This window comes from Oryctolagus cuniculus, chromosome 3, assembly GCF_051225735.1.
Source record: "Oryctolagus cuniculus isolate XC-2025 breed Fujian yellow rabbit chromosome 3, ASM5122573v1, whole genome shotgun sequence".
Taxonomy (NCBI): Eukaryota; Metazoa; Chordata; class Mammalia; order Lagomorpha; family Leporidae; genus Oryctolagus; species Oryctolagus cuniculus.
In genome coordinates this window covers 155,957,869-155,983,514 of record NC_142869.1, presented here as the reverse complement: position 1 = coordinate 155,983,514, position 25,646 = coordinate 155,957,869, and the positions used below count along the sequence as shown (strand labels likewise).

Genomic DNA, 25,646 nt, shown 5'->3' with positions numbered 1-25,646 from the left:
GAAAATTTCTCCCATGAAATTGAGATCTTACAGAGAAATCAAAATGAAATGAAGAATTCAATAGAACAAATAAAAAATGCATTGGAAAGCCTTAACAACAGAATCAGTGAGGCAGAAGAATATCAGACTAAGACAAAGCACAGGGAATTATATAGGTAACCAAAGACAAGAAGAGGAAATTAGAAAACTAAAAAACACTGCTGGGAATCAACAGGATACTGTCAAATGACCCAACATATGGGTTCTAGGAGTTCCTGAAGGTGTGGGAAGAGAGAAAGGATTAGAAGGGTTTTTTTTTTTTTTTTTTTTTTTTTTTTTTTTTTTAGTGAAATAATAACAGAAAACTTCCCCAATTTGGAGAAAGGGATATCCAAGTACAGGAAGCACATAGAACTCCTAATAGACATGACTAGAAAGGATCTTCACCATGACACATTGTAATTAAACTCACCACAGTAAAGCTTAAAGAAAAGATTCTAAAATATGCATGAGAGAAATGCCAGATTACTTTCAGAGGATCTCCAATTAGACTCACAGCAGACTTCTCATCAGAAACCCTACAGGCTAGGAGATAATAGTGCAATACAGTCCAAGTGTTAATAGAAAAAAACTATCAACCTAGAATATTATATCCTGCAAAGCTCTCATTTGTGAATGAAGGTGAAATAAAGACCTTCCATGACAAACAAACTGAATTTGTCACCACCTGTCCAGTCCTACAAAAGATGCTTAAGGATGTGCTGCACACAGAAACACAGAAACATGGTCATCACTATGAAAGAAGGTAAAGGAAGAAAATCCCTTAGTAAAAGTTCAAAGGAGATTCAAAGTAAAAAACAGGAATATTTGTGGAAAAATGGCAGGGCAAACTCAGTACTTATCAATAGTCACCTTAATGTAAAAGGCCTCAACTACCAGTTAAATGACACAGACTGGGCAGTGCCACAGCTCAATAGGCTAAGCCTCTGCCTGTGGCGCCAGCACCCTGGGTTCTAGTCCTGGTTGGGGTGCCGGATCCTGTCCCAATTGCCCCTCTTCCAGTCCAGCTCTCTGCTGTGGCCCAGGAGTGCAGTGGAGGATGGCCCAAGTGCTTGGGCCCTGCACCCGCATGAGAGACCAGAAGAAGCACCTGGCTCCTGGCTTCGGATCAGCGTGGTACACCAGCCACAGCGCGCCAGCCGCAGTGGCCATTGGGGGATGAACCAATGGAAAAGGAAGACCTTTTTCTGTCTCCTTCTCTCTGTCCATTCTGCCTGTAAAAAAAAAAAAAAAAAAAAAAAAAAAAAAAAAAAAAAAAAAAAAGACACATACTGGCTGAATGGATTAAAAAACAAAACCCATCTATTTGCTGTCTGTAAGAAACACATCTCACCAACAAAGATGCACACAGATTGAAAGTGAAAGGAAGGAGAAAGATATTCCATGCCAACAGAAACCAAGAAAGAGCTGGTAGCCATCCTAATATCAGACAAAATACTTTAACACAAAAACTGTTAAAAGAGACAAAGAAGGGCACTATGTAATGATTAAAGGATCAATTCAACAGGAAGATGTAACTATTATAAACATATATGCACCAAATTACAGGGCACCTGGTTATTTAAAGGAAATGTTAAGGGATTTAAAGGGAGACTTATACTCTAATACAATAGTAATGGGGAACTTTAATACCCAACTTTCAGCAATAGACAGATCAACCAGTCAGAAAATCAGCAAGGAAATAGCAGTTAATCGACACTATAGACCAAATTGACCTAACAGATATCTACAGAACTCCCCATCCTACAGTTGCACAATACACATTCTTCTCAGCAATGCATGGAACTTTCTCTAGGATTGACCACTTACTAGGCCATAAAGCAAGTCTCAGCAAATTCAAAAGAATCCAAATCATACCATGCATCTTCTCACACCATAATGGAATGAAGCTGTAAACTAGCAACTCAGGAATCCCTAGAGCATATGCAAACACATGGAGACTGAGCAACATGCTCCTGAATGAACAGTGGGAGATAGGAAGAAAATCAATACAGGAATTAAATCAACAACTTTCTGGAAACAAATGAAGATGGCAGTACAACATTTCAAAATGCATGGGATACAGCAAAAGCAGTGTTAAGAGTAAAGCTTATAGCATCTAGTGTCTACATCAAGAAATTGGAAAATCAGCAAATAAATGAGCTATCAATGCATCTCCTGGATATAGAAAAACAACAGCAAACCCAACCCCAGAGTAGTAGGAGAAAAGAAATAATTAAAATTAGAGAAGAAATCAACAAAACTGATTCCAAAAAACAATACAAAAGATCAGCAAAATGAAGAGATGTATTGAGAGTTAACTGTAAAACTAGTTCTCAACCAGTTTGTGTGTGTGTGTGTCTGTGTGCAGATGCAAAATGTTGAAATCTTTACTTAGTATGAAGTTGGTCTTCTGTGTACAAAGTTAATTTAAAATGAATCTTAATGGAGAATGGGACTGGCAAGGGAGAGGGAGGAGGAGGGGTGGGAGTGTAGGTGGGAGGGCTGGTATGGTGGGAAGAATAACTATATTCCTAAAGTAGTACTTATGAAATTTGTATTCCTTAAAAAATCAATTAAAAATTCACCAGTTTATAGATATTCTAAGAAAAAAACTAGAGAATCTATGTAAAAACTTTAGTATGGTGACTAGTACATGGGACATATTAGACATATAATACTTAACATTTGCATTATTGTTAAAAATATCTTTCTTATCCTTTTTTCCAGTCCCTGTATCTGGAATATTCTTCCTATTTTCCATTCTCATTCACTTTCATAGCTTGCATTCATCCTTGAGTATTTCATTCAGCATTCACCATAAGCCAGTCTTCTGTGTGATTCCTTGCCAGATTTTGTGTTCCTCCTGTTTCTCATAATTCCCTGGCATAACTTTAGTATGGTACTCTTTTTATTGTAATGTAGAAAGTGAGTGTGTGTGTGTGCGCATGTTTATGCCAAGACGTATTCCTTCAAGGCAAACAATGTGCCTCATTAATCTTTGTATTAATACTTAACAAGAGTGTGACCCAGAGTAAGCACTCAAATATTTGCTGAATAAATGAAAGAATCTTGATATTTTGTAATAGCTACTGAAACAGAACATTATAACATTCTTGCAGCCAAAGCTGAACTAAACTGATGTTTTATTGAGTTTGATTCCTTGGCATCAATATGAATCCTTAGCACTACATATTGAAAATCAGTGTCTCCAAATCAAGATAATTCTGTTTTATAAATAGAGTACAGCATATTCTCATCAAAATCAGCATAAAACAGCAAAAGGATGTATTCAGTACCAACAATATTAGACCAAATTGAGTTAGTTACAGGTCATGACCTCCAAGAATTTATAATAAGGGGAGAGTAAAAGATAAAATAATATAGAACATGTCAAAAGTTATGTTTCTATTATGTATATATACACTTACATGTATGTATGCATGTCTGTGTGCATGTGTGTACATACATTCATGCGTTATAAATGTGTAAAAGGGAAACACATAATGCCGGCCCAAAATGTTTACCTAACACACAAATTTTCCTTGCAAATCTCCATCACATTAATGATTGATTTTTCATTATAGAAATGTTTTTAATCATCTTAACACTCAAATTTTGAAGCCATTCTAAGATGTTTTCTATAACCTTTATGTATGTTTTCTCTAAATTTTAAGTGAGATGAAAATGTCTTTATAAATATGGATTTTATAATTTTATCTTTTTATCTTATATGACACTGATTATAATCAGATCTAACAATGTTACAAATGAGAGCTAATATAATAAGTACAATAAATTCCAGGAGAAAAAATGATTAGTGTAGTCAAAAATAGCTATCCATTTATTAAGAAGAATAAGTTGACATCATTTTTAGACTTCATATATGTCCATTATTGCTGACAGGACTAATAGGAGAGCCAGATAAAATCTACAACTACCATGTATGTACTACAGACTCTTTTTCTAGACTAGTAGCACAATCAATCCTCTCTGCTAAGATGACTGTATTTTATGTGGTCGTGTACTATCTCAATGATGCCTGGATGATAACTTCAAGCAGATGTTACAAAATATCTTAGAGGATTTCTTCCTTCTGCATTAAGATTAAATAAACAAGGCTCTACAATCTAGCCATCGTTTCACTAACCAATTTCAATGAGCGGTATTTAGGATTTTTTTTTTTTTTCATCTTGAGTGACTTCTATTAGGAAACTCAAACTTTGCAAATCATAAGCTAACACATGCAATGAGAGGAATATGTACATATCAAATTAACATCAATTGTCGCTCCCCCTCTTCGTGGAGGAACGACACAGGACCCTGCGCTGTTCTTTCGTCTGCTCGGCCCTCCCCGGGTTTGCTGCTGGTTCTTCCCGGGTTGGCTACTGTCCCTTCCACCTCCGTGGAAGGGCAGTTCCCCCTGGCCACATTCCCCACTTCCGCAGGGGAGCGGCACACCGCCGGCCGGCTCACTCGGGGGACTGCACAGGTGTTCCCTCAGATGTTCCTGGTGCATGCCGTCTCTCTCCTCCTTTATAGTCCTCCTCCGCCAATCCCAACTTGGCTGCCCACACGCCGAGTACGCTGCTCTCCAATCAGGAGCAAGTCCTACAGTTTATTGGTTGAACTGGAGGCAGCTGTGCGGAAGCTGTTTACTTCTCTCCCAGCGCCATATTGTGGGAGAGCAGATGCATAGAATAAGTCTTAATTCCAGTAACTCAGTCTAGTCCGGATTGCTCCCCACAGATCCCCCTTTCTTCTTATTTTTGGCGTTGATACGCGCCTGTCTTCGGTGCCCCGTGGCACACACTCTGCTCTACTTGCTAGAGTTGCCACAGGTTCTTACAAGTCCTATCAATCAGGAAAACCGAATCCGGGTCCTCTCTTCGCCATGTTGTGAGGAGGTTTTTAGGCGCTGATGCGTGCCTGTATTCGGTGCCCTGCAGCGCATGCTCTGCTCTGCCCGCAGGGGCTTACAAGCCCTAACAATCAGGCAAACCAAATCCAAGCCTTCTCATTGCCGTATTGTGGGGGAGACTTATTAGTGTTGGTTCGTGCCTATCTTCGGTGACCTGCAGCTCATACTCTGGTCGAGCTGCTTGCTGGTGCTTACCGCCTTAATCAGGCAGACCGAATCCAAGCCTCCTAATTGTTGTATTGTGGGGAGGCCTTACTGATGTTAATTCGTGCCTGTCTTCGGTGACCTGCGGCACATAAGCTGCTAGCCGCCCGCAGGTGCTCATCGCCTCACTTAATCAGGCAGACCGAATCCAAGCTTTCTCATTGCCATGTTGAGGGGAGGCCTTTCTATTTCTCTATTTCTCTATCTCCGGGCATTCCTATTTCTCCCATTTTACTTCTATCTTCCAGCATTCCTATTTCTCTCACTTTACTTCTAAACTTCTGTTTCTCTTATCCCTGCAGCTTTCCGGCGCCTCGCCTTGCCGGCAGCTTCACGGCTCCGCAGGGCTTCCCGGCGCCGCGCCCCGCCGGTGGGCTCCGCCCCGAGGCTGCTTCTCGGCGCCTCGCAGGCTCTGAGCCGCTTCAGCCCGCGCCTCTCTCATCTACGCGGCTCGGCTTTGCGCGCACACCCCGCGGTTTCGCACTTAACCCTTTCGCGTCTGAACCACGACCTCGCGCCAGCCCCGTTCCCTATCTATTCACGCCCCGTGCTCTCTCTGCACGCGGCGGCTTCCGCGAGTCACACAGCGTAGCTTACGTGTCCGCCACTAGCATTCAATCTAAGTTCCCCGGGCTAGCCTGGCGAATTCAACCCAGCTTACGTCTCCGCCCCACGGTTTGGCTTCCCGTCCTTTGCTCCCTGGGCTAATCAGACGGATCCCAACCAGGCTTACGTTTCAGCTTCTGGTTTCAACTTTTCGCCCCCTATTCCCGGGCTAACTTGAGAATCCCAAAGTGGCTTTCGTTTCTGCCTTGGCCTACCCCCCGCGGCTTCAATTTCCCTAACATTTTTCTCTACCCGGTATGTTTCCCCAAGCTTTCCTCCAACAATACTCCTCCCTCATTTCTCCTGGCCTCTCCCCACAGTCCGCATCCGAGTCTGTTTGTTCTAGCTTTCACTTTCGCTTTCGACCTTAGAGATTTCTCCCAGCTTCCCCCCGTAGTCCGTATCTGAGTCTATGCCTAGGCTTTCAATAGCTTCTTCCGGCACCTTTTTCGTCCGGCTTTTCCCTAGGCTGTTTGCTAGTCTCTCTCTCCGGTATTTTCCCTAGGCTGTTTGCTAGTCTCTCTCTCCGATATTTTCCCAGTTCTTCCCGTTTCTTCCCTCCTAAGTTTGCTATCCGTCCTAGGTTTCCTATCCGAGTCACAGCACCATTATGTCGCTCCCCCTCTTCGTGGAGGAACGACACAGGACCCTGCGCTGTTCTTTCGTCTGCTCGGCCCTCCCCGGGTTTGCTGCTGGTTCTTCCCGGGTTGGCTACTGTCCCTTCCACCTCCGTGGAAGGGCAGTTCCCCCTGGCCACATTCCCCACTTCCGCAGGGGAGCGGCACTCCGCCGGCCGGCTCACTCGGGGGACTGCACAGGTGTTCCCTCAGATGTTCCCCTTAGATGTTCCTGGTGCATGCCGTCTCTCTCCTCCTTTATAGTCCTCCTCCGCCAATCCCAACTTGGCTGCCCACACGCCGAGTACGCTGCTCTCCAATCAGGAGCAAGTCCTACAGTTTATTGGTTGAACTGGAGGCAGCTGTGCGGAAGCTGTTTACTTCTCTCCCAGCGCCATATTGTGGGAGAGCAGATGCATAGAATAAGTCTTAATTCCAGTAACTCAGTCTAGTCCGGATTGCTCCCCACAATCAATTCACTTTTCACCTAAGAAAATGACCCAATATATATAATCACGTATGATAGTTTTTATAGATACACCTCAAGAGGAGCAAAGCTAGACATAACATTGCTGCACTTGGCACACTTTTATCCTCATCTTATCTATACCAATTCTATTTCCACACTTACAGTTTACATTAACAAAGTAACTACTTGACCAATAAAATCATTTCCTGAGCCTTTGTGTTTCAGTGGATAATGCAGCCTTTTTGATTTGGAGACAGACATAAAGAACATCAATTTCTGATTTCTTTTTACCTATGAAATAAGGTAATACCTATATTGTAGGTTCACATGCAATCAAAGACAATGCAAGTAGAGCAAAGCTGAGTATGGTGTAGACCTGGGATAATTACTGATTAAATGAGGGCTCCTGTGATAATGACTATGATGATGATGACCGCTATTACATCCATGTGAATGAATCTAATCTAACTAGGAAAAATAGGAAGGCTGCATGTGTCTGACCATTTTCCTCTAACCAGCCCAATTGTTCTAATAGGTTCATTACTGATGAGCATCCTGGAAAGTGAAGGTAAATGTCTTAAGAAATCTGGAAAAAGAAACCTCTGCCTCTGAATGGAGGGTGCTGGAACAATCCATGGGTGTTGGAACAATCTACTTAGGATTTTAACTTATTTTTCTCTCTCTTCTCCCTCTCTGATTGTAAACATCTAGTACACTGGGTAGTTGCTTTTGGGTACAATGATCTGCATAAACATTCCCAATGATGAGGAAGCTCCTTTATAGCTTTTCCAGAAGACTACTGCCTATTGTGTGTTCCATTTCATTTCTATAATATAATTAAGCAGATGAATGGAGACATTTGAGCAATGTAGCTAGGTAACACAAACAGGGCATTTTTTATTAACTCATAGAATGAAATTTGAAAAGATCTGTTTTAAAATCTGGTAGAGTTTATCTACAAGTAGGCTAAATCAACAGTATAAGGAAAAGGGAGAAATAAAGTGTTTTAAAGCATTTCAAGTACAAATAAAAGGCCTGTTATTTTACAAGAAAATTACCATTTGAAGAATCTCACTTGACTGTCATTGTCTATGAAATCTGTCATTGACAAGTTTTATATGAACATTATAGAATATAATGACTTACAACCAAGATGAAATCAAAAAAAGATTGATACTATTGCAAATGAATGAAAATTAATTAGGACAATGTGACAGAACATTAAGAAAACTGAGAAGTAATAATTAAATCAATTGCTTTCTTATCATCAAAATGCAAGTAGAACATTGAGTATCCAAATATTCATTTAATATACTTCAATGTAATTATATCTAAATGACAGCTATTTATTAGAACAAATAATGCCTAATATTCTGCATGATAATATTGCAGTACTTATCAATTTGTTTTGCATCATCTAAAATTACAACAGATATTAAGAATCAAACTAGGGGCCAGCACTATGGCATAGTGGGTAAAGCCGCAGCCTGCAGTGCTGGCATCCCAATTGGGCCAGCTGGAGTCCTGGCTGCTCCACTTTCGATCCACTCCCTGCTATGGGCTGGTAAAGCAGAAGATGGCCCATGTCCTTGGGTCCCTGCACCTGCACGGGAGACCTGGAAGAAGCTCCTAGCTTCGGACTGGCTCAGCTTCTGCTACTGTGGCAATCTGGGGGAGTGAATCAGCAGAAGACTTTTTCTTTCTTTGTCTCTGTCTCTGTCTCTCTGCTTTTCAAATAAATAAATCTTAAAACAAAGAAAATAGTTGGGAAAAATGCTGATTGACATTTCTGCAAAAAGAGGAAATAGGGATAGAAATTAGTTCAAAAGTTACTTTACATACATCCTAGCCATTTTTCCCCAAATGATAGGATGGGGCCTAGAGGAAGCAAAGGAGGTGCTGGTAGAAGCACAATTATGTTCAAATGTCTTCACAATTTCTTATAGTCTACAGATTAACTTGAATACAATCACTGATGGCTGACTTCATCCTTTAAACACAAGCAAACAGTCATTTCAAAGCACTGAACAGTTCCTAACAAACATACACCCATAAATATATTTTTAAACTCCATCCAGCTTTTGTATAACCAGCCATTGAAGAGAGTCAGGATTTACCATCGCCTTCTTTTTGCGCTTAAAATTACAGATCTGCACATAACTTACAATCTCACACTCAGATCTTCCCTTTACAGTACCATTTATATCGTCTGGCCCATAGAACAGTCAAGAAACTGAGTTCCCTGAAATCTGGAATCTGTGCTTACTTAGCAAGTTTTACATTTGACTGCATGCTTGTTATTATAGTGTTTCTGGGCATCATACCTGTTTCTGCCAGACAATGGAGTTCAGATATATTCAACCGCATGCAACACCTAATGCAAATTATTAATTAATAATATTAAGGCAACAGTAACAGGTGAATTGCATAGAACAGTGTATACAGAGATCAAAAATGCCATTCTATTAGGTGGGCTCAAGTGTTAAGACCATAAAACAAGATTCAAATATTAATTAATACAATCTGTTCCATCCTCATCCTAGAACTATTTTTCTTTACCTTCATAAACAAACAAAATCAAATTTCTATGCACTTTCCATTTATGATTTCATTTATCACATGAATATTTACCCATCATTATGGGGAGCAGACACAAAATAAAAATATAAATATGAGAATATAATTTCTAAATGAAGGGAACATTACTTGTACTACAGAAATTATTTCCAAATCCATTCATAGCAGAATTTATTGATTCAAATTTATTGATTCAAAAATCTGGAATTGATTATTGAATATTCACTGAACAAAAATCAATTGATATTTGAATGCTAAATAAATCAACTATATCCAGAATATGCTCTGAATTTTTCTGTTTCTGAAACTCTGGTTGTGCTAGGTAAGAGAATTCTCTATCTTCCACCTATGTCTGACATTAATATCTGGATATGGTACCCATTACTGGTGACCTGGGATACACTTAAATTGCTTCTCATCAGTCACATCAGGAAGCATACAAATTCTAATGGAGTTGGCATACAAGAAAATGTATTTCCATATATGTGTTCTTAATATACAGGGTATCAGATATTGTTGAGCTAGCACATTATTCATGTCTAATGGTTGTATATTGGGAATTGGAATATTCTCCATATGGCCATTTCTTACACTGACTGTCTGTATTAGCCAAGGGCCTCGTATTTCTGATGACATAAATCTGGAGATTATTGTCTGCTGCTCTGAGAATGGTCCAGAACAGATATAGGAACAACTATGAGCCAATAGCCTAAAGATGAGAGAAGTAGCACAGAAATATAGTGGTTTCTTTTGATGCTTAAAATAAATGAACAGGGATTTGGCAATGTCTCAGAGAAATCAATCAGCATACCAAAAAGTGTTGAAATTCTAGGGGCTAATTTCTTGTATAATGTTTTACATGTATGTTTGCATCCGTGGAAATTTTATTTCTGTATGTGGATATTCGTGTATCAGAGGATGTGGGATGAAGGCGTAGATAGAAAGTATTGTGTGATAAAATTTCCTAAAATGGAATCAGCCTTTAACTCTATAGTAAAATGAAAACAATCATCTTCCATCATTAAGCCAGTCTGCGAGTCTTTGAAGAGAACTTTCGTCAGCAGGCCTATTGAAGTACTTTAAACACAACAAGCACAACAAGACTGCAGCTCGAGAACTGTAGAATGATTTGTTGTTGTTTTGTTTTTTAATTTGGTTCCTACAAACAAACTGAATTTGGGATACTACCAACAATAGAAACACAATGTAAGCTTAGAAGTGACTCATTAAAAATGAATTATATTGCAGCTCTTCCTATAAATGTTATTGTGATAGTTCTTGATATTCCTCTAAATCAATGAATATGAGGTGAACAAGAAAAATAGATTCAATTGAAATAGATCTTGGATTAAAAGTTGGAAACCATTTTGTTTTTAATGTTCAAGATTTTTTTAACTTTTATTTAATGAATATAAATTTCCAAAGTACAGCTTATGGATTACAATGGCTTCCCCCCCATAACATCTCTCCCACCCGCATCCCTCCCCTTTCCCACTCCCTCTCCCCTTCCATTCACATGATGATTCATTTTCGATTCTCTTTATATACAGAAGATCAGTTTAGCATACATTAAGATTTCAACAGTTAGCTCCCAAACAAAAAATGAAAAATAGATGATTTTTTAAATGATGATGAAATCAGATCAGACCTATTGTCATGTTTAATCCCAGTGAGAGTCAAGTTGGGAGTTGATAATTTCTCTTCTTTTTTTTTTTTTTTTTTTTAACAGAAGATCAGTTTAGTGTACATTAAGTAAAGATTTCAACAGTTTGCACCCCCATAGAAACACAAAGCGAAATATACTGTTTGAGTACTCATTATAGCATTAAGTCTCAATGTACAGCACATTAAGGACAGAGATCCTACATGAGGAGTAAGTGCACAGTGACTCCTGTTGTTGACTTTACCAATTGACACTCCTGTTTATGGCATCAGTAATCTCCCTATGCACCAGTCATGAGTTTCCAAGGCTATGGAAGCCTTTTGAGTTCTCCAACTCTTATCTTGTTTAGACAAGGTCATAGTCAATGTGGAGGTTCTCTCCTCCCTTCAGAGAAAGGTACCTCCTTCTTTGAAGACCTGTTCTTTCCACTGGGATCTCACTCACAGAGATCTTTCATTTAGGTTTTTTTTTTTTTTTTTTTTTACCAGGGTGTCTTGTCTTTCCATGCCTGAAATACTCTCATGGGCTTTTCAGCCAGATTGGAATGCCTTTAGGGCTGATTCTGAGGCCAGAGTGCTGTTTGGGACATCCGCCATTCTATGAGTCTGCTGAGTATCTTGCTTCCCATGTTGGATCACTCTCCCCTTTATTTATTCTATCGGTTAGTATTAGCAGGTACTAGACTTGTTTATGTGCTCCCTTTGACTCTTAGAACTTTAATTATGATAAATTGTGAACTGAAATTGATCACTTGGACTGGTGAGATGGCATTGGTACATGCCACCTTGATGGGATTAATGTTCCAGATTTAAACAGGAGGTCAGACCTTCCAAGCATGGTGTGTGTGGTTTTTGGCTGATGTTTTGTCTGCCTTAGGTACAGGGAAAGGACAGCTGCTGTTCTTGGCAAACTCACCGATCCGTTCTGTGGGAAGATAAGAGGACTTGTTTGTTTTATGGCTCAAGGTTCAAACCTTTGGTTTCAAGCATAAGGTTCTTCTACTGGGAGATGTGAGTTAGGGACATGACACTGAGTACATACTTTTTTTTCTACCCTTCTCTGATACTCTCCCAGGAAAAGTTCATGTATAAAAATTCAGACTTGCTTCTCAGAACATGTACTATAGCTTTGTTCTAGGTTCTTTATATTTTTTTAACTTTTATTTTAATAAATATAAATTTCCAAAGTACAGCTTTTGGATTATAGCTGCTTTTTCCCCCCAACCATCCTCCCACCGGCAACCATCCCATCTCCCACTTCCTCTCCCATCCCATTCTTCATCAAGATTCATTTTCAATTATCTTTGTATACAGAAGATCAATTTAATATATACTAAGTAAAAATTTCAACAGTTTGCATTTGGTTTTGTTATTGTTGTTGTTAGCTCTGCCTATTCAAACTTAAACATGTTACCAGAGTGGTGTTATTTTAGTTCCATCTTACCCATTTTGTTGAGTAATTATATGGCTTATTTTTATTCTCTCTTTTGCCAATGGGAATCAAAATGCAGCAAAGGAAGGGGTCCAGTCAATTTGGAAGCATGAAAATGTAACATCACTATGTCCCTGGGGCAGTGCCTGCCACAAAATAAGGCCTCAGTAAATGCCTACTCTTTTCATTGCCCATTTTAACAATCAGGTTATGTCCTCACATCTGCCTTTCTACACAGACACACACACACACCACCCCTTTTCCCTCATATATTCTATTCAGGAAGAGAGACATCATAAAGGGGTTACAAGACTTCCCTCACAACCTGAATCAGGATAAGCGTGCACTTTCCTACCTACCTCACTTCAAGGCATTATTTCAAAACATCACCTCACGCTTCCTGGTGATTACGTTTAGTAACATTCAAGTTTGCATGAGATTACATGTCAGAACCTCAGAGATTTCATTATGACTTTTGACTACAGGATTCCTCTTTTTCCCCCACACTGATGTTCAAAAATGCTGTGGTCACAGTGAATATGACAGCATTCTTCAAGAAAAGAAGTGAATTTCAATTCCCGGCCACACTAATCTTCAATCAGACTCTAAAAGGTCCATGCTCAGGGAAAGGATTTCTTGTATACCTCCCCATGTCTACCAAGAAAAACACGAAGTCATTTTGGACTGGATAACAGCCATCAAAAGTCAACTAAAAACTCAATATCAAATTAGTCATTTACTTCCTTTATGCTCAATTATAATCTAGAGATCCACCAGTAATTTCTTTTCTGTCATTAGGTCTTGCATAGTTGAAATCCTTTATATATAATAAGTTATCCTCATTGGAAAATAAATCCTTTCAAATCAACTTTATGTTAAATAAAAATAAAAATATAAAATGAAGAAGGAATAAAAGGAAATTCAGATTTTATAAGATTTAGACTTCAGACTTCATGTTCCTCCTTTCATTACAGTCTCTGGTTTAACTCTATATTTTTTATTATCAATTAGTCCAATATCTTGTGCCTCCCTAGGGAAAATTCAGTCCACTTATCTCTGTATTAGAAGATCAGCAACTTTAAAAGCTCACAATCCTAAACTCCCAAAAGGACACAGCCTTATTTTCTTTGGTCGAGATGCTCTGTAGCTCTCTAAGAGTAATGGTTATTTTCCCTGAGATATTGTTTCTTACCACATGATATGATATGGATCTGCAATCAAGAATCAGCACGTTTTCCATATTCAGGACATCTAGATGTCTATCAATATAATTAAATACAACTGAAAATGAAGGCTTCAACTACTATTCCTAGATCATAGCTCTAAATTATTTGAGCTTCCTGTCAAACTTTCAAGTCTACTCAGTAACATCGAACATTGATAATACCAGAGATAGACTGAGCTTGCAGTCTTCCAGATCAGCAGTTCTCAAGATCCATTGTGAGGACTGAAAAGGTCAGTGTCATCATTCCCACCTCCAGATACTATCTGAATTATTTTAGAAGAATCCAGGAATTTTTAGTTTTAATAAGTATTCCAGGTGACCCTAATTCTGGTGGTCCTTGGTTTACATTAAGAAACATCATTTGAGATCGCTAAACTCACACGTCTTTCCAGTAACTGAAAGTTTCGTATTATGATCAAATTTGTATTTATATTTATATTCTTGAAATTTTATTATTTTTCTTTATATAATGTTACATATGGCAAGGTCTAATCCAAAGTAGTTCTAAGTACTTTATGAAACTATTGATGCAAGCATAATTCATTATATTGGTAAACAACTTTGTTATAAAGTTCTACATAAAAAACTCCTCATATCTTATTTTCCTAGAAAACTGCTTATGAAGTAAGCCACTTCTTTTTTCGGAAAAACTTACCTTGAAAGTACTACATTTTCCTTCTTTTCTCTGGCTATCAGGAAATTCAAATCTGGTTTTATTCAAGTAATGTTATATTTAACAAATTATCCATTATTTTCCTTTGATCTTTAATACTTGGCAATTGATAATTTTGGTTTATTTGGCAGTAGCATATAAAAGAGTGATCTGTACTCCCACGTTTATAGCAGCTCAAGATAAGGAATCAACCCAGATGTCCATCAGCTGAAGATTGGATAAAGAAATTATGGTATATATACACTATGGGTACTACACAGCTGTGGAAAAAAAACTACCTTTTGCATCAAAATGGATGCATCTGGAAACCATTATACTTGGTGAAATAAGCCTCTGATCTGAGGTGATTATTAATAGAGTACCTAAAATGTAATGTATTGAAATGAAATGGACATTTTGAGATTCAATGATTGTTGACAGCCCTCCTCTCTACTGTTGAGGAACAGTGTTGACTACTTCATACTATTTGTTGAACTCTCTACTTAGTGTAGTGTTACCCTTATGAGTATAATGTAAACCAAAAATAAATCTTTGAAAAAATTAAGAGTGGGAATAGGAGAGGGAGAGGAAGAAGGGCTGGAATGTGTGCAGGAGGGAGGGTAGGGTGGAGTTGGAAGTATCCTAAATCTGTATATATGAAATGCATGAAACTTGTATACTTTAAATAAAATTTAAAAATGCAAAAAATGACAGTAAAAACTGTTATAAATCCTCTTTGGAATTTGACAGCAAAATATGAAAAAAAATTATTAAATCTATAATTTCAAAATAATTTTGTCCAAGATTTTTATTATTTGGTAATGCAAATTCATTAGATGTTGAATTTGCAACCAAGAAAAATATTTTGTATTGTGATTCAACATTTCAACTTCTAAAAATGAAATTCCTCTTGATGTATAGTGTAACATCAAACTGCAAGTCTTCAACAATCATTTCCTGTCTAATTATCTACTGGTATGACCCACCACAGATATCTATTCTGCAATGGAAATATATACTGTCTTTAATACTATGTTTGATGTTATTTTTATAATATATATTTAATAAGAGTAAATACTTCCCATAGCACCTGTGTGCAAAATGATGTCTTAATGATTCACACATGAACCTATTTATATACAAATTATAATCTATTTTTATGGATAGGCAATCTCAGACAAACAGAGGTAAATAATTTTACCAACATTTTTGAGCCTGTAAAACTGGAGGGTTTGTATTCAAAGCCATGCAGTTTCTTATCTATTATTCTATGCAGTCTATCGAAAATATTTCTGATTGAATACTCTAAGAGCTATTGTACAAGAAGTGATACCACTTAAATAAATCTGATAATCTTTTATAAAGAAAAAATATAAATTAAAAAAGCTCCAAATGGTTCTATAAGCTATTGAAAAGCAAAACTGGAAGCATTAGAAGCAATAAGTTTGAATATGAAATGGCTTTTACCATCTCTTACACATGAATAACTTCTAAAAAGGACTATCTTCAATAGTTTATATCTTCACAGGAAAATAAGAGGAGATATGCTTGTGTGTACAATACTTATTTACATACATATCTATACATATTGTATTGATGTAAATGTGTCTATGTTTCCTATGTGTATACATGTTCATGTGTATTTTGGCAATATTTAAAAGAATATATATAAATCTAGAAACTAGGCACTGAATGGGTAAACTAATTTCTTAATTTTTGAAGAATTTGGTTTAAAATATTGTATTTTGAGACATACAATATTGCTACATGACAAAAAATAACCTCCCTTTTTTCTTTAAGTAAAATAATCTTAACTTTCATTTAGATATTTATGAGTATATTTGAACTCTTTACATAAAAAGTATAAAGTTCTTTACAAAATCAATTGGCAGTTCACTTATCATTGCTCTAAGACCATGCCAAACCTGAATAAAGTGCCTTATTTCCATAAGGAAGAGTTTATAGCCATTTTCCAAATTAGATTTTTATTAGAATATCTATTTTGTTATCTTCTGGAAGTTTACATCAGGTTCATGTCATTTTAAAGTCAAAAGCAGAAACACAATATAAAAAAAACTCATCCACATGTACATAGTCTAAGTTAATTATGGTTTTCAAAACTGCCTTTTATTGCAAACATGAAAAAATTACAAAGCTATCTGAAGGATTTGAAATGATATTCACTTTAATTTCCATAATTAAGAATTTCCTGAAATGGAAGTAATTTCCCTTTGACATTTATTCTTATATCCTATTTCACAATGATGTATCCCCTTCTGAATGTCTAGGAGATGTTTAGAAATCAGAACATTTTTCTGACTACTGCAATTTTCTGAGGAAGTGGCAATATGGAGAAAATGTAAATACTTTGTATAACTTTTCAAAGTATTACATATAATATTTTATAAAAATAGTATAAGGTATCAGAATACCAACTGAGTATCACATTCAGTTCTCATTTTATAGTGTCATAAATGTTATGTGTTATATATAATATATAAACCAAAGCCTGGGAGATATTTTTTAATTTGATGTTTTTCAAATTACTGGGCTTGGATATATTTTTTTGAATTCAAACACATAGTTGTACTTAACAAAATCTCATATAATTAAGACAGAGTGCTCATATGGGTATATATTTTCAAGTTGAAAAAATAAAAAGGATGCAGCTACAAATCAGAGTTGAATAAAATGCAAGTAATGATTTCAACATATTTATTCCTCATATCAAAAAGATCAAAGTGAGAGCCACACCAATGGAAACATCGATAATTTCTTCATGCTAAGCACTTCCCTTCTATAAGTGTGTGGATTTCATTATTATGTTTTGTTTTGGCTAGTGAGAATGTCAACTGATGCCCCAACTTACAAAAACTTGATGTTACCCTCCAAATTTGAACATTCCTATCTATGACTCAACAATTCACTAATTTAAACTCACTAAAAAAAGGTACTTATAGATGTCAACAATTTGCATATCATAAGTCTTCAGAAAATTCTAAAGCCAACCTGAATGTCATCATCAAGAAAACAGTGGAATATATTGCGATATATTCATATAATGGAATGAGGTATTATAGAGTAGCCAAATATGAATTACAGTGCAGAGACAACTATACTGATAAATCTTGCTGACCTAAAATGTGGAAGAATCCAAAGACAGCATGTAACATTACATTGTTTTATAAATTTAAAATCTTCCAATTAAAATTTATTTTCATGAGTGACAAATGCAGGATACAGTAAAGTGATAATCTTTAGGGAGACAGAGAAAGAGAGAGAGATAGGATTGGAAGCAAAGGAAGGGAACCATGGAAGAAGAGATGTATACAGGGAGATGTTTGTGCATATCAATGATAGAGCTTTATTTTGGGTGAGAGTTTCAATGTACACATTGAGAATAACTACATAAACAAAATGGTAAAGAAGACCATCCACATTTGAACGACTGAAGTGTGTATTGAAAAAGGATAGTAATTCAAGTTCCTGCATCTGGATGTAAAATGCACTCTTGAAACATAGGGGCTTTTATAATTAATTTTATTGATTTAGCTTCATATAAAATTCTCCCCTAAAGTGCTTGAAGTATCTACATATTACCTAATTTTCCAGAATATTAACATACAAAACTCAAGGGTATTAAAGATGGGGTTGTTTTCTCCTTTGTAATTCCAGGGACTATAATGGCATTTTATGATTTTTTTCAAAGTAGAAATATAGTATTTAGACAATATTGAGCATATCACCTCAAAATATATTCATATTATGATGTGTAATTTTAGAGTATCTTAAATTTATATCATTTGAACACTAACATTCATGTTTATGTAATAAAGAAAGCCTAATCTATTTGGAGCAAAATATGTACATATCTTATATTCTAACTTGGATTTCTGTTCTTATTAAAATAAGTTAAAAGAGGAATTTGACACTGAGTTCACAGCCCACATTCAATACTGTTGATAAAAGAATCAATAAAAATCATAACTTCAGATCACTAACTAAAATTCAGAGTTATTATCTTCAAATCAATATGGAATTTTTTTCAGCTTCAGTAAGTTTTAGCAATTATAAAACTAAAGAATAAAATGAGACTTATTACATAAATTTATCTATGTTACTATCTCAGAGTTCACCATGAGATTAAAAGCTGTATTTAAAATATGGAGTCATTCTCAGAGTTTTAATTATGATGAAACTTTTAGACCTGCATTTATACTACTTGGCTTTATTGCTTTGTTGTTTGTAGTAACAAGTTTAATGATGGGGAGAGGCATAGAGAAAAAAATCTAGGAAGATAAAAGTCTTCCTGTGCTGCGTGCTCTGGAGTATTCGACTTCAAGAAATGACTTTAGGTCCTTCTACTAACAAACTACAATTTTCTGTAAGTTTCATGAATACATTCCACCTTAACTTCAATTATAAACTGAGATGTTTCTACCAAATTATCTCTTAAGATGGCTGAAAATCAAATGTCTGTAATTTTAATAGCATTAGCTTAAAGCAGAAAATCAAATATTAGGCAAAATACATGGGGTGTATTCTTTTCAAAAGAGTGTTCATGGTGCATTATGGGGTAGATTTAAAATAAGAACACAATACATGTGCTTATTTTTCATTTCCAAACAGCATAGTTACAATGAATTAGAAATATTTTTATAAATTTCAATGTTATCTAAAAATGTTAAAATGACAAGATTATTTACTAGCCTTAATTTCTGTTGCATGATGCAATGAAACCAGTTTCTTATTCAAAACAGACAAGGGAAACTATGAGTGTAGTAGCCATTATCCAACTTCATCATATACAAAAGACAGGAGATACAACGACATTTTCTTTCATAACGGCCTCATAAATCCTATTTGACTTCATCAGGATCCAAGGATCTAGACATAACTTCTAGACAGAATGCAGAATTATCTAGAGGGCAAATTATTTTAATGGAAACAGCATGACAAGGTGAGATGGCAGATAAAATTCTCAGATTCAGGAACTATTTTCACCATGTGTCTATCTGGAATTCATACACCTTTTTTATTTTTATTTTTTGCATTTTATGATGTTAACCCAATTGCTATTCTTACCAAGAAACCAAGGCTCTCCAAGTACCTATTTATGATTACATTTAATACTCCAACATAGTGATTCTTAACAGAACACTAAATTGTCATTATGCATCTGCTGATGCATAATCACAATTTAAATTCTTGTTGACAAATATATAATCTATGGAAACTTTCACAAATTTGAAGACACGCAAATCATTTTTCTTTCAAACTCACAAAAATAACAAAACACCTGGAGAAGATACACTAATATATACTGCAAAGTGAGAACAGAGGAATAAAAATCCTTTAAATAGAATTCATAATGTATGTGAGATTCTTGAACACTAATATTAGAATTGACAAATGCAAATCTGCAAATCTATATTCAAAGTAACATACCTCAATATAAAGTGAACACTACCTTGCCTTCCCAGCTCAAACACAGAAATCATCTTCTCATTGGAACTAGTTTTATTTCTGTCACGAATAATTTAATCATATTATAAAATACTTCACTGTGGGGCATTTTGGGGGCTTCTTCAGGTAACTGGATAGAGATTACATGCTGAGGTGAATATAACATATGTAATGCATAATGAAAATTTACATATGATGAAGTAATGGCAAATGCCCATTTTTGTTCATTTTAATAAATTATATCCTAGCCCCACCATGCTCAAAGCTCCTCTAACATTTCTACTTTTCAACTCCAGAAGTTCTTATTATGGTCTGCAATATTCTGACATCTCTTCCCAAACACCTTTCAGACTGCATTTGCTACTAATGCCTTCAGCCCCTTTGCCTCAATTAAAGTGGCAGTAAGCAGATTACACCAAAACTCCCTCTACCCTGAGGTCTTTGTACTACTATTCTCTATTCCTCTAAAGCTCTTCATCCAGATATTCATGGGCTGACTTTATGCCTTCAGTTAACAATCAACTCAAATCAAAGGCCTTGCCTATCCCCAACCCAAAACAGCATACTCCTTACCAATATTACCCATCGGTACTTGGCATTATGTGTTTATGTGTTTTTCTGATTCTTCCACTTTTTTTTTTTTTTTTTTTTGACAGGCAGAGTGGACAGTGAGAGAGAGAGAGAGACAGAGAGAAAGGTCTTCCTTTTTGCCGTTGGTTCACTCTCCAACGGCGCTCTGTGGCCGGCGCACCGTGCTGATCTGAAGGCAGGAGCCAGGTGCTTCTCCTGGTCTCCCATGGGGTGCAGGGCCCAAGCACTTGGGCCATCCTCCACTGCATTCCCTGGCCACAGCAGAGAGCTGGCCTGGAAGAGGGGCAACCGGGACAGAATCCGGCGCCCCGACCGGGACTAGAACCTGGTGTGCCGGCGCCGCAAGGCGGAGGATTAGCCTATTGAGCCGCGGCGCCGGCCTCTACTTTTCTAATTCTACATAATTCTTGAGGTCTGCAAACTGGTCATTAGTTTATGGCTATGATCAACAAAAGTCTATAAAATTGGATTAAACTCTGTGAGCCACATTTTGATTCCCTGAGAATATGCTACTGATATTAGTTTGGGCTTCCAGAATTGTTATTACTGGAATTCCTAGAAGTACAGAAAATTAGGACAATGGAAAGAATAGGTCCAACAGACAGCAGAAAATAGAAGATCTTCTACTTTGACAACAAAACTTTTTCAACATTTCAATGTTATTCTCTCATTACTAACTTTTGATAGCTCATACTCTACTCCCCCTACATTTTCTATGCTTTAGGTTTTCTTTACATAACCAACTTATCAAAACCCCTAGGAAGACATGGATTGCTCTATGCCAGGACACATGCCTACATTTCTATTTACATTTTATTCCTCTTTCAATCCCTTAGAATGTGGGCTTCTTCCTGACAGCAGTCACATCTCTCTTGTAAGACATTGTGGATATTTCACTATTCCAACAATTATGTTATAAATTTTATGAATAAATGAGTGGACCTGGTTAAAGAAAAAATATATACTAGCTTGTGTTACTGGGTAGGAGACAGAACATCTTTTTAGTGAAGTGTCAACGAAACATCTTTTTTTAGCCTACGAGCTCCTTGAGCTGCTCATAGTTAGAGAACTGAGTTTGAAAGGGAAGGCAGTATATTTATGTGCTGATTCACTTCTATTGTGAAGTACCTCCATATGCTTCTCAGAGGCAGCTGCAATTTGCCCAGCCTTCAAAAGCAAACTGATTAAGGAAAGAGCCATTGACAGTCATTAATTCTAATCTTTGCAGAATTTGTTACAGATGAGAAAGTGAACCCTTCCCAGTCAAGAGAGGTAAACACAAAGTTGTAGATTACAGTACATTAGAAAATAAAATGTTCAAATGCAAATATAAATATTTTTAACCATGAACAAAACTACAAAGTGTGACTTATATCAATGCATTATTGCTTAGATTAAAATGGCATTGCTCCACAAATAAGGAGTTCTGCACACTGTGCAGGCATCATCCCACACTTTGATCAGCAACATATAAATGTGGATTTTTTTCAACATTTGAGCACTGTACTAGACAATAAATCCCAAAAAGGTGTAACTCAAACCTCCAAAACCTTCCAATATATTAGCAAAGCAAGAGGTAAAACCGTAAGTTATATATAAAATGGCACTAACAGCGAGTCTATTTCCAACTATAGATGATGGAGGCTTGGGAGGTTGAGCAGGCTTCATAGAGAAGGGCATTGTAAAGGCTGGTTCTCAAAGGAAAAAAGTAAAGGGCAAAACATTCAAACGGAATCTACTAAAGCAAGCAGGGAGCAGAGCAAATGTGCACAAAAATGTAAAGATCCTGTTCCACCCCTGTTCTCAGTACCGGAGCACATCCAATGTCACCAAATCTAGCTGCTGAAAACTAGTGAAGAACTGTGTGTGTGTGTGTGTGTGTGTGTGTGTGTGTGTGGAGGGAGCTGGGGGGGGGGGCAATAGAGAGAGGTAGAGAGAGCGAAAGAGAGATAGAGAGCCCAAAAACAATTCAAGACACATGGGGGACGGGGGAGAATAAATTCATTATTACTGCTCTGAGAGAAAAATAATATTTCCTTTGCAGTGAATGTTCTTTTTGCCATTCTAGTTATTTCCATGAGAAAAGTTGAGTTGTACACTTTTAACAATTTACCAGCCAATTGATTTTTAGGCAATTTAAGCAAAATAAATGATTTACTTTCTTTCCCATCAAGCCAGGTAAAATACTTTCCCCAAGTGGCCTCCAAGTTCACTGAATGAGAACATCAGGTCGTGTTATCAGCCTGGGTGTCATCATGATAAGCCTAGTGCTGTTTGAATAAATGTACAGCCAGCAGTGATACTAAAGAATGTGCAGTGTCTGAGTCACGAAGAACAGAACTAGGAGAGAAATGCACTCTATTCATGGAATAAATAGCCAATTTCTTCCATCTCTCATCACTGTAGCATCAGCAGCAAACCTCCAGTAATTACTGTAGCACATTTCTAGATAACATTTGTTTTCAGAAAAAGTGATTATTAAAATGAAATGCCTAAAAATATTGCTACTATCTAATTGTTTAATTATGGACAAGGCACAAAATTGCTGCATATTCAAAATGATGCATTTTAAATAACATCTGAGTTTTCTTCCACCATGAACTCAGGGATCAGGTAATAACATATTGAACTCATTTCTCACTTCAGTAACTAATTTTCAAAGATGAGTAAACTTAAAAGGAAAGTTCAGAACTAAAGCACATGAATGTAGAAATGAAATAAAGACAAAGCCAATCAGTAGTCTAAAAGTAAAATTCTGATAAGAAAAAGAATGGTGTAACAGACCCACTAAAACTTAGAGGTGGCCCCTTCTCCGGGAAACTGTCATACTTCTTGCATCCAAGCAAATGCTGAAGTTTTATATGTAAATACACATATTTAAAATCTCATGTCAAATAATTCTATTGTCTCTATTATTAATGACAGTTCAAAGCAAACACAAAGACATTTATGGTTTGGCTACCTGTAATGCTAAAAGAAGAATACACATCACATTTCTCTATACTTTTTAAAAGCTCATTTTTAACACCCATCAGAATTCTTTATAAATAATTTTACACAAAATATGTTATAACATGCCAAAATAAGCATGGATGACAACCATGTTATAGGTCATTCACCAGTAAGATAAACTTTAGTTCATCCCACCTTTACACATTACAGATCAAAGCAATATTTATTTATAGATGCTGGCACAAGGGAAAATATCCCATCCATTTTCAGTAATGGCTGGGTAGACTGAAACTCTTACGTACATGATTTTAAAAGACATACTCCCAACACTCCCCAAATAACATAATCAGAATAGTGATAGGTTGGAGAAGGCTATTTAAAAGTTTATCCTCTTAATAAATATCTGTCACGTGATTTAATAGATCTCACTTATGTATAAAATATAGTCATCTCTTTTTATGCCACTTAGAAAAAAAAGGAACTTCCCTGATTCATTTTCAGGAAAAATACATGAAAATATTTTTCACTTTTTGGTCTCTTAAAATAGCGACTCAACACCTAGTAAAACTGAAATATGATGCAGTCTACTTATAAGTAGACAACTTCAGTAAGTTTTCAGGGAGCAAACTCACAGATTTACTATATTTTTTTAGATGAATATATAAGGGTACTTCAAAAACTTTGTGGAAAATAGAATTTCAAAACAAGCTTATTTTGATGTTCAAATGAAAACCACATGATTTTTCAAAATAGGCATTCTCCATAAGATTTTTGAAGACCTCTCATATAAGCCAAATTTGTTTTCCTAAATTTGTCCAGTAATCTCTTGTGTAGGGGGAAAAAATCACGAAGTTCCATTTTAAACATGAATTTCACAGAAATGGTACATAGTAGCTTTCTTCCACATGTTGAAATGATTAACGAAAACTTTTGAAATTAATGAAGTGGTATAGACCACAGCAATGAGCAACATCTCTTCTTTTCTTCTTTTAAATAACTTGCAGTTGTTAATAATTATGACCAAAAATGCAAGAATACAATAACGTCAAATTATTTAACATCCTACATGGTACCACTTCTAACTCAAAGGCATGAGCCTGGGGAACAATGCAAAAATGAAGTTTGACACTATTGACTAACTTTTTATGAAATAGTTTTTGATAACTATTGGTGAATATCTTGAGGTTTCCTAAATTTAGCAACATGTAAATACCACCATCTGAATTTAAAACAAACATAAAACACAAACCAAAAAAGCCCCTAGGTGATATCTTTCAAAAGGCTGTTAGGAAAAAAGGAGAGGTCTAAATTCTTTCCCTACCAAGCAGTTGAAGGCAGTGATCAGAGTTTACATGATGGAAGGGGGTGGCAATGAGGATGGTGTTAAAATGGTAATCAGAGCCCTGTACAAGTCAATAAATGTGTCAGAAAGAAGGAATGAAATAAAGGGTTCCACATGGCCACTCAATTTAAATTCTGTTGATAAAAATCTTTGACATTGTTTCCTTCATTGATTATTTTAAAAATTGTCCTTTTGATGTTTCCTACTTTAATTAATAGGAAATGGGGTATGCTCAACACCATATTTTAAATCCTTAATTTTTCTGTCAGATTAAATAACTACTTATATAGTAACTGTGGTCAGGCAATAGTCTAATGGTGTATTTGATATTTCAGGGAGCACAAACAAAATGATTAGATGAAGGCACAATAGTTCTCATGGGCCCACTCAATTCTTCAGATCAAAAAAATGAACTGAGTGTTGTCCAAAATGACAAGTATTCAATGACTCTGCCAATTCTGAGTGACAAAGCTCTTGGTTATTTCTTCTCATGTAGATAATGTTTATATGACCTAGAACTTTTGAAAACCACTGTTTAGAGTCACATTTTCTATTATCATTAATTGATGACACTACCTCCGTTAATAATAATAGCTACATAAAAGGAGCTCAAAGTATAATGGAAGAATTCTTGAACATTTATCTGCTTGATATTAGCTCCAACTATTAGATATTTCTGAGAAAGTTTATAGCTTCTTCTTTAACCTCTAAGTATAAAACCATATAGTAAAATATAAAGTCAAACATAGCTTCTGTTCAATATTTTCAGTTCTTAAATGCTGTGAAGTCACAGTGCAGCCTAAGGTAAAGCATCAAAAAGGAAAGGTTTTTAAATATCTCGCAGGAAATCAAAACACATCAAATATATTCTGACTCTAAAAATATTTTCCCAAGAAACTTTGTTATATTATA

General features: G+C 36.2%; 1 protein-coding gene across 10 annotated transcripts in view; it reads right to left on the bottom strand.

The window, feature by feature from the left end:
- KCND2 (potassium voltage-gated channel subfamily D member 2) overlaps positions 1 to 25,646 on the bottom strand; it is a 524,650-nt gene that overhangs the window by 495,507 nt on the left and 3,497 nt on the right. Inside the window, exon 2 of one of the 10 annotated variants that reach the window (XM_089327909.1) lies at positions 3,973 to 6,853. In XM_089327909.1, coding sequence (XP_089184035.1) covers positions 6,850 to 6,853 — 4 coding nt within the window. In that variant the 3' untranslated portion in view covers positions 3,973 to 6,849. 10 annotated transcript variants of the gene reach the window in all.